The 10,842-nt window shown below is 37.8% G+C and overlaps 1 protein-coding gene across 1 annotated transcript; it reads right to left on the minus strand.

Moving 5' to 3' along the window:
* Window positions 1-2,844: 2,844 nt before the first annotated feature.
* Window positions 2,845-5,031, minus strand: LYRM9 (LYR motif containing 9). The gene is made up of 3 exons (XM_010172079.1): window positions 4,903-5,031; window positions 4,092-4,184; window positions 2,845-2,930 (listed from the first exon to the last, which is right to left on the minus strand). Exons 1-3 carry the CDS (start codon window positions 5,026-5,028, stop codon window positions 2,910-2,912), a joined length of 240 nt encoding a protein of 79 aa, XP_010170381.1. The 5' UTR covers window positions 5,029-5,031; the 3' UTR covers window positions 2,845-2,909.
* Window positions 5,032-10,842: the final 5,811 nt, after the last annotated feature.

Here is a 10,842-nt window from a genome sequence, read left to right on the forward strand (position 1 = left end):
CTTTCCCACAGCAGGCCCTGTTAGAGCCACTGGCAGCTAATCATTAGCACACTGGCATTAACACCAAATGAAGACATTGGTGGTACCAGAGAACAGTTCTTCAGCCTCAGCAAGGCTGAGTGGCAGAGATTTGCTTGAAGGTCACCCTGGATTCTAATGAAGAGAACTCAATTTACTCTATAACCTCTCAGGTCAAACAGGTCAGTGAGTGGTAAATTAGAGCAAGTCCAGGATTAAATTACTTCTGAGCAGAAGTCTTCTGGATAATAATTTTGGTCAAAAGTATTGAAGCTCTGCCCAAATCCCTTTTCAGAGTTCAGGTTCTCATCTAGGCTAAGATAACATCTTTGGTTTCAAATTATACTGCTGAAGAACAGAATTTGTATAATCTCTTGAAAACATAAAAGCCTCAGCTATGCAGCTGAATGACTCTTCAGCCTAGTCATCAGAACAACACGTCTGTCTTGGACATTGGGGTTACTTTCACTATTACAAGGAAGTAAATAGTTTGCATCATGTCTCCCCACCACCAGGAAAATTATTTTTTCTGTAACAGAGTAAATAAAATTATCTTCACATTATATTTCCATTCTGTTAAAAGGTTTGTTATTTTGAAAAACAGATTATGTTTGTATGGGGAGAAAAAAAACCCAACCAAACTCAGACATCTCATCATGCCCTACAACTGAATCACTACTGTCAAAATATTTAGTCATGATGTCTCTTGCCTTAGCAAACATGTTCCCCCTCTGCACCCTGTTAAGAACTGCATTGCTCTACCAGTTTCTAAGATCTAAAACTCACAGATCCTGGCCCTACAATATCAGTTATATCTCTCATACCTTTGATCTGATGTTCCTATATCTCAGCTGTCACCTCAGACATTTGGAGCTGCAGACATGCCGCGGTTGCACCTTCCAGCTCCTTGCTGCTTTCCCTCTTGAACTATCCATAAATTAAATAACAGGCATGTAAGAAAGATTTAGACAAATGCAATTATCCTATTTAGTAATTGAACAAAATATTATATTTCACACTGCAAAAAGCCAGATAATTAAAGCAATAGAGGGTTGTTTAGTACACTACATGTAAAGTTCAGGAAAACAATATGTTTCCATACACTGATAACCCTAGTGAGTCTTAGTTTTCAGTATTGCACTGATACAAGTTGCAGAGCATCTCCATGCTACAGACCAAATACTGTATATAAGTGCAGTCATCTCTTTGCTGTTCTTGATTAAAGTAGCACATTTAGATATCCACTATCTAATCTGCTTGAGCTTTTTTATTACTGTGCTCAGTTTCATACTGGATATTCCTTGTCAACTGACAACGTTGAAGTTTTCTGTGCTCTACCTTGTATCAAATTATTTTGAAAGTTTAAACCAGAATGGTTGCACTTAAAAAAAAAAAAAAAATCAGTAGAAAGACAAGTGGCTTTCCTCACATGACAATGAAAAACTTACACCTACTTTGTTGAGAAACTCTATTACCTTTGTGCTTTATCTAAAATTAAGCAGAAGGATACCCCCAGCGTAATACCTGAGTATCTTCTGATGCACCTGTCAGAACAGAATTTGAGGAGAAAGAAATGGGGTAGAGAGACAGGATGAGAGAGAAGAGAATTCAGGAATATGTAGAAGAACAACAAAAGCTGAGGGTGGATAAGGTGATGTGAAAGATGTAGGAGTAGAGAGAGGAACAACAGTGGCAATGGCAGAGAAAAGACTAACAGAGGGCAGGAATTTTTGAAGAGGAGGGTTTAGGGTTAGCAGAGACAAAAGAAATTTTTTGGTGCAATACTTCATGGTATAAACATTCACTGATGGCCCCCATTTCTTTATAGTGCTTGTCAAAATCTTCTTGACGACTTTGAGCTAGGATTTTCGTTTTGTTTCTTTCATGACTGAATGGAGAAAAAAAAAAATCTAAAGCCTAAAAGAGACCTGCCTTGGCGCTGGAGTTCTATTGTGGCAGGTGAGGAAGCTCAACAATTTGCAGACAGTAAAAACAAACGCAAGCCCCAAATACTGGGCTTTCGGATCCGCCCGCAGCATGCGCTGCCACCTGCAGGCGCAAAGCGCCAAGCACAGCTAAAAGCAAAGGTCATGCTTCAAAAGGAAACTCTTTTACCCCTACATTAATTTTATTTAAGATAGCTAGTATTTTTATTGAGTTTTACCTGATGAAAAGTCATTAGGGCAGTGAAAAGATGGTCTTTTTAAAAAGGACATGGACTCCCATTTTTCAAGGACATTTATTACTGGTTGTAAGAAGTTGTGAAGGCCTTTATGTCTGTACAACGTTGCACATGTCAGTGATGGTACCATTCCGTGCACAAAACCCACCTGAACGGTGTCCATTTTCATAAGCTTTTAGCGATTAGGGTGATTGGCACTTATCATTAAATAGTTCACAATCAAGTAAAGAGAAATTCACTCTGATCCTCAATGAGTATTTCTCAGGTTTGCAGGCTCCCAGTATAGATGTTTATGCTCCAATACTAGTGAAGTTCTTTCAGATGAGATGCTGTAATTCATCAGATGTGAATGACAGACAGGGGGCTATTTATTATTTGTTAACAACTTGTACTCCACTATATTTTTACTCTCAGTAAGTTTTCCTGAAAAGCTCTCTGTGTTACTCAAAGCTTACACAAGTTTGGGCTTTAAACTAAAGTTTGTGATTATACAAGCCAATATTTTGAAGCTAGACTGAGTCTTTTAATCCACAGATTCAAATAGCCTTAGAATTATTAACTTAGCTTCATGACATCCCAAGGAAATATAAATTATTGGATTTATATTAAAGAGAAAACTCCAGACAATAACTATAATATAGCACTGGACTTGACTGCAAGTCCTCTAAGGATGTTTACCAATGACATTCTTGTCTTCATCATTCCTCTTCTACTTCTGCTGGTTTTTATACTGAAAAAAGAAAAAAGAAATAATTTGTGGGAACAACCCCATAACTAAAAGTAACAGTTCATACTGACAAAGATTTACAACTCCCTTCATGATCTACATAAAATTATCTCAGTTTCCTTTAAGTTAGATTGAAATTTGACAGCCTTTCCCTCTACAATATAAAACAATGCTTCTTGGCAGGCACTGTGAATCAGATCCTCCTCTCACACAGCTCAATCACTAGTTTTCCAGTGAAGCAGACTACAATCTCGATAGCAGAATCAGAATGAGGCTTTTCATAATTGTAGGGAGAATAAAATCAGACTCAGGCACAGGCAGTTATTTACTAGGCTGTAACTGCTGGGATTTGGCTACTGCTATAATTTTATAATCTATGACTAATCTGTGCTTGCTCCTGTAACAATTCTCATTGGGATTTCAGGGACTGGCAGAGAGAACAGTCATTTAGTAAATTAAATCACAGATATTTAGAGGAAGATGAACTTTTGACTTGTTTCATTATACTCCGAGAAATCCATGTTAACATATCATACTCCCCAACCAGATTTAAATCCAAGGAAGTACAGGTGACTCAGCTGTCTGACAGTAAATAATCTTCATTCTTTTATCTAATAAACCAGTTTGAGTGGTATCTTTCAATGCTGTGATAGTCAAGCGGCATATCCGCTGGGTGATAACCATGGCACAAATAAACCAATTGCCACGATTTTGCCACGATGTTGTCTAACCCTGATCTGCACAGCCACTGGCAAGAACTGAGAAAAAAAAATCATTGGGGGAGTTTATGTAACTGACTAAGAGAGGACAGGTTCCTGGTAGGAAAGCACCTGGTGCATATCAACAAATTGTGGCTTGCAAAACACCGTAGGGTTTTTTTCCTGTAATAGGATTATAATAGCCACCATTGCTGAAATTTAGAATTCTTCATGGAAACAAAGATTTATACAGAGACCAACTTAAAGCATCAATTCTAAAAAACACACTTAAGATTATATTGACAAAGAAGAATTTTTAAATGTGAATCGTAAATCCCTGGTGGCTGGGTACTTCCTTTCCCCTGACACGTCAATGCTCAGGACTATGGAACAGTTTGCTGTTCCTAACTTGCTTTATGATGTTTTCTTCTTTTATTTGAACTGATGCACAATCTGATGCACTTACTTTATTCATGACCCAGTCAGCATCTTCAATGGCTCTCTTGATAATTTGCTGGATTCGCTCAGGACTGTCTTCATCAGCGTGAACTTTGAAACTCTGCAACATTCAATCAGGCGTTACACTGAGTAGCCAACTTAATGTAACAGTTGTCAAAATAAGGATCATGTTTAAATCTCAAAGCAAATATTTGATGCAAACTGTTCATCTGAAAAGGTAAAAATATACATTGTAGCACCTGGCTGTGCTAGTTCCATAACAAGCCCTGCCAAATGTAATTTCATATTAAGTATTTTACCCCTTTCATACATCACCAGCAAAAAAATCCAGATAACTTCAATTCAGAACAACGGAAACTGTCTGGTACATTAAAACTAGAAAGACACAGGACAACAGGAATGATCAAAGGCATTCAATTACTTCCACATGAACAATTAGATTAGATTTAGCCAGCTGGGGTGTGTGTATATATATATATATATATTTAATAAATCACCTACAAGGAACCAGTAAGTTTCACCATAAAAAATGTGTTTAGGTGAGTAAGGAATGATTGTTCACTCTCTTGACTAACACAAGAACTAGAGATGAAAGCCAAGGAAAACAGAAGGTTTCAGATTCAAAGCAAACAAAAATAAATGCTCCTTCACATGCTCCCAATATAATCCTTCAAATCCACTCATGTCTCAAACTTGCAGGAGAATAATTTAAGTGCCAGAAATTATAAAAAGTTGGGCCAAACTGTAGGAGGAGAAAAACAAAGCTAAAAAACCCCCAACACTGAATGCCATCAACAGGAAATAAATGTGTTTCTCACCTGCCTGACTGCATGTCTGTAATGCTGACGAATATTCTCTTCAGGAAGCTGCTTACAGCATCGAAGCAGGTAACGATATAACTGCAGAGAGTTCTGAACTAATTCAGCATTGGGTAGGGGGGCCATTATCTGTTTTGCTGTTGAAAATAAAAAACACAAATCAAAATACTTAATGAATTGTATTAAAAACCCAGAAATAAAAGTGTAAAGTAATTTTAAAACAGGGAAAACATGGCCAGCAAATTAGCAGAATAATTTGAAGAAATTTGTCATTCTCTCAAGAATATCTTGTGAACTGGCCTACAAACATCAGGCTTTAACTTGAAATAAGATGTATAAATATAGGAGAAGACAGGCAAAAATCTTGATAGGTTTGAAATTTTCAATTTTTTTTGGTAACAGCAACAGGAAAAGAACAAACCTAACAAGTTTCACCTCCATAACTATACTTAGATATTGTAACAGTAAGTCCATGCAAGCTATATAAAGTACTAATCAAATACTGTAAATGACTTGTCATTTAACAGATGGTTACCATCTGCAGAGAACTAATTTAACATTTGGAAAAAGCACTTTTACATCATTACTCTTAAGAATAAAGATAATAAGTAAGCGAATAATGAAGTAGATGTATGGCATTATTTTAGCACCCGTTATGATACTTACTCATCATAAGGAATATTTTTTCCTTTTTCTTAAGTAATTGAAGTCCTTCAGTCAAATTTATTTCAGAATAGAACACCACAGCTATTGCTGTGTATTTGCAGAGACAGCTCTTCTTGCAGTGGAGAAAATCTCCTCACTGTGTACCTATAAAATGCTCATCATAATGGGATATGTACTACTGTAATCTGTATTTTCAGTAAAAAAAAATCCACCTCAGTCTATTACTAAGTAGATATAAATTAGCATACCTCTCTAGCAGTAACAAGAGCTATGCTGATTTACAGTAGCAGAGCTCATTGAAAGTCTTTAGTATTTTAGGCACAAAAACTAGGATTCTTCTGTGTGAAGAAAATTAAAGAATTCTACAACAAAAATGCAGAATGTGTCTTATCATTGAGGGATGGGCCCCTACAGCATTGAGGGCACAAAACCACAGTACAAAGTCACATCTGAGCACCTCATGGTATTCTGTTTGGTTTTTTTTTCTGTTCATTACTGAAAGATTGGGTGAAATCTATGTTATACTGATTTTTTTTTTAAATCTAACTATCTTCTGTTAAAAGTAATATCTTATAAGATGAGAGGGAGCTGTTCCTGTGGCAGAGCTTCTTGTCTAGAGGATATGTGTGAGAAACAGCCTTGCAATATTAGCATTATTATCTGTATTGGAATTGTGCCCACACTCTTCAGCCAAGGCTTCAGGCTCCATCATGGTAGGTACTATATATATACATACATACATAGCTGGTGAAAAAGTTTCTGCAAGGCAGACTAATGACAAGTCCTAAGATGAGGCAGAACAAGGCAGATGAGCCAAACAGGTGGGATGGGAACAGGGAGGAGGTGACAGTAATCTGAGCCTGTTTTTGTGTAGACTAATAGAGCACACTACGATTCAGCTCACCACCTGCTCAGCTGATAGCAACAGGCCACTTTTATAACACCTTTTTTTAAGGACCTGCAGAAACACTGAGTCACAGCTGATGGGTGCCATAGAAGCCCCTAGGAAAGGCTCTGGTGACACTTCAGAAAGAGCTTTTCCAGCCTCCAAGGGAAAGAAATGACTGTCTTAAGGAAGAACTTAACAGGGTTACTATCTCATGAGCGATGTAAATGATTAAAACTAATTCTAAGATATACAACTGGCTTAATAGGCATAAACCTTCAAAGAACGTCTGTCAGAATCTCTTTCCTGCTTATTTCGACTGATCCGAAATCCTTCCGTCCGAAATGAGTTCTGTGCAGTTCGTGACTTCACTCAGAATCACTTTAGCAACACTTTCAGCAAGAAAAGCCCTTTCCCCAGAGTATCAGAGTATATCGATTTCCACCAAACTGCTCCAAAACAAGCGCTGACCACAGGGCCTAACTCCCTAGTGAAAAGCACCCATAGAAGTTACACAAATCCCAATTTGATGTTCAGTACCAACATGTCACATTTTTTTACGACTGCAATGAGCCAAGGGGTCCACGTATGGTGCTGGTTACCCTGATTCTGTTATTCACATTACAAAAATCCTACCAACCAAAAAAAGGCTGATGGACCCCAAGCTCTGTAAACACCACCATAATGGTTGTGAGGACTTTCCACTGGAGCTAAGACAAGACAGCTTGTCAACTACCTGCACAAGATTCAGCTTGGTCACTTCCTTAATTAATCATAGGTTAATGACTACCTATTCAGGGGATCTTGGAAAGAAAAATAGAGAGAGGCCATTCCCAAGATGGATAAATGGGTGATGCAACTGGAAATGCTATTGATTTGTATTGTGCTGGTAGCGTTCCATCCAGTGCAAGAAGAACTAACACACATGAGGGAAAGACAAAAGGTGGATCAAATTTAGCATTTAAGATACAAACTTTGATTTGGTTGTTATTACTCAGGTCTGGAATATAGACTTTAGGGACTGAAATGGTCTAACATTTAGGAGAGATTCCATGGACAAAATGCAAAAAGTGGCATTTCCAATTTTCAGTTACAGATAACTCAGAAGCAGATGATGTTCACTGGAGTAAGTTCTCAAACACCCTTTTGTCTGAACACAGTTGAGTGCAGTATCATGATGTCTTGTGGGTAAGGAAATCTTAATTAGATGGCTCATGGATTCTGTCATCATAACCTTTTCTCTCTGGCAGCTATCCACTCCTCCTACAACTGAGATACCACAACGAAGGTAAATCTGCACCGGCCTCGGACAGGTCAGTGATGTGCCAGCAAAGCCCATTCACCCCTGAAGAGTCCCATCTTACTCTGGTATCTACAACTGACCAATGGTTTTCTGTGCTTTGAGCTTCAGAGGGTGTGTGTGCTTCTGAATACTTGAAATGTTCTGTCAGTAAAGTACAAGAGATGAGGTAAGACTTCACAATGATCCCTCCTGGGAATTATTCACAGCCAAAATATGGTTTCCATTAGCTCTCACAAACAATTAGAAAACCATTCCTCCATCGTGAGGGCAGTAAATTGGCTCTATACTGCTGCAATCTTTTCATTCTGCTTGTTTGATGCCAGTTCTGTTTTTCATATTTGTTTACTAAAAGCTATTTGGCCTCACACACTACAGGAATTTGATACTGTCAAAAGAAAAGAAAGGTGATACAAAAATTCAGAAATATAGACAAGAGCTGACTTTTCAAAATGGCTTCTGTCTGACTAGTTCGATTACTAGCTCACTTTCCAAGCACAAATGATGTGCTAACTATGGCTTTATCTAAAAAGTTCAGCCTAAAATACAGATCACAATACCACCAGGCTTTAAAATGTTCAACTCTGGTTTTCTTCCAATCTTTTTTCTCTAAAAATATAATTTTCTCTTTGCAATGAAACCCATGCTGGGCATCAGCTCCATGCATTTTTTGGTTTGGATTCATTTCACTTTGGCATTTGAGTACAGGAGGTGATTACACTCTCGATGGTCAGTAGAGAGATCCCTGCACTCCCCTTCCAACCAGAAGAAAGATAAGCAACTCCAAAATGTGACTCAAATAATATACAGGCTGAATTACTCCCTGCCCTTCTCTCCACTGAACACAGAAGGAGTAGCAAAACAAGAATTATAACATAGATCCTGCAGTTACAAGCCTAAATGAGGTAGGATGATTCCAAGTCTATGTTTTATTTTGAAAATAGAAATATAATCATAGAATGGTTTGAGCTGGAAAGGACCTTTAAAGATCATCTAGTCCATTAGATGACATCTTTCAATAGATCAGGTTGCTCAAAGCCCCATCTGACCCAAGAGGGCTTTGAACACTTCCAATGACAGGGCAATAATATATAATAACAAATAACATCAAACCCAATAAAAACGTGTGTTTCAGATTGGCTCTCAGTTTTGTTTTGGCACACTGGACACGTTCAAGGTGAATGCTTGAGGCACGCTGCCCCACGGGACCCATGCAACGGCTGGGCACTCATCAGCACTGCACAGTTAAACCCAGTGCCACACTGAATACATGGCACTTGTGCTCTTAAACAGTCTTGTCTCCTGTGGGTAGTGCCTCAAAATACTCCAGCAGTTCAATCACCACGGGAAAAGTAGGTATTTGAAAATAAGGGATGAACTCTATAAAAACCCCAGCTTAAACTGCTTTTGCCATTATCATTTTTGCATTCTCTATACAGAACAGGGGACTTTTTAATCTTTCATGTGATATGCACAAATGTAGATTAATAAGCATCAGACAAAAATGGACCCGTTCCATAAACCTGAGTGTAGATAAAGTTGGGATCTGGATACTACACCTCAAATTAAGCTTTCCTGAAATAAAAATTAAAAAAAGAAAAAAAAGAAAAAGGGGAACATAAAAATATTTAACGAACAGCATTACAGTACAGTTCCACTGACCCCAAGAACCTGATCCTGTATTTCACATATTCCCACTAAATGCAGTGAAAGATCCCAATTCAATACAGATCCCCAAATGTTATTTGGGATCAGAGCATATTTGTTGCATTATTTCTAGGCTTTGATGTGTAAATTCAGCATATGACACTGTGCTCTAATTAAACCTAAGTGGTGCAATAGATTTCCTGTCAAAAAAAGCCAAGATCCTTCATGTGTTGGGAATGTACAGGACAGCCTGCTTCAGCATAAAGAAAATAAACTATGGGAGAGAGCAAGAAACCACACTCACATAAACATATGAATATGGAAGGATTAAACTGATCAATGTAATTGAAAATGTTGTTTCACTACAGATAAGTAGGAAATTTACACTGTAGTGATTTTTCATAGGAAAATTATGAGCTGTTGAATCCAAGTCATGTGACAAATACATTTACACTGATGAATTTAGGAAAAAAGAAGTGCTCCACCTTCCCAGAAATGCTGGACTTCCTAACAGATTTGAAGATTGAAGTTTTCACCAGGTTTAGTTATCAAACACACTGCATGAGGCTCCCATACTGAGAGAAAAAAAAAATCCCAAGTTCTGACCGATTCATAGCTGCAAAAATGCTACAAATTTTGTGATACAGGTAAGCTTCACAGGGAAGATCTGTAGCTTCAAAGGTCTGTATTCTTCCGAGCACTTAACTTCAGTGTTTGCAGTATAATTGCCAATGAAAACTCCACTGGAAATCCACCACAGCACATGGAAAAACTTGATGGCTATTTTGCTAAAAAGGCTGTTAATGAGGAATAACCTTTTAACGTGACCCATTATGAAGTTCTAAGATACCGGGGCACTGTGTGACTACAATTTAACAGTGAATAGATCCTGAAAACAGGTAAGGCTAAACTCTGCCCTTGTACACCCCACGGCACTGGAGAATTTGCATAGTTGCTACTGTAATTTACCCCTTACTTGGCACAAAAAGGACAATGAAGCATTGTAAGAATCTGCACTATTGTCTTTTGTTCTAAAAACATTCCCCCTTGAATCCCACTAATGTTACCATTTTTATCTGCCAAGAAAAAAACTCTTGACCTCACAAAATTTGGCTGTAATCCTGACTAATAACGTAAATCTCCTCCTGATAACTTAAATATCATGCATAGCACAACAAACAAACTATCTAAACCAAGAACTGTTGAGTCAGAAATAAAATAATCCGCTAATTGTGCTTTTCTGGAATGGATGACTGTATAATGTCCTAATCAGAAGGCTGAAATCACATTTGCATTTAGATAAAGCCCTGTTTAAAGAGAGACAAGTACAAAAGGAGACACTGGAACTATTGTGGCATTTCTCTGCATTGCATAATCATTTACATTCCTGATAATGATATTCAGATGGTGAAGCAAAGGCTGACCAAAGCCAATTAATCTT

This window comes from Antrostomus carolinensis, unplaced genomic scaffold (assembly GCF_000700745.2).
Source record: "Antrostomus carolinensis isolate BGI_N321 unplaced genomic scaffold, ASM70074v2 scaffold8907, whole genome shotgun sequence".
Taxonomy (NCBI): domain Eukaryota; kingdom Metazoa; phylum Chordata; class Aves; order Caprimulgiformes; family Caprimulgidae; genus Antrostomus; species Antrostomus carolinensis.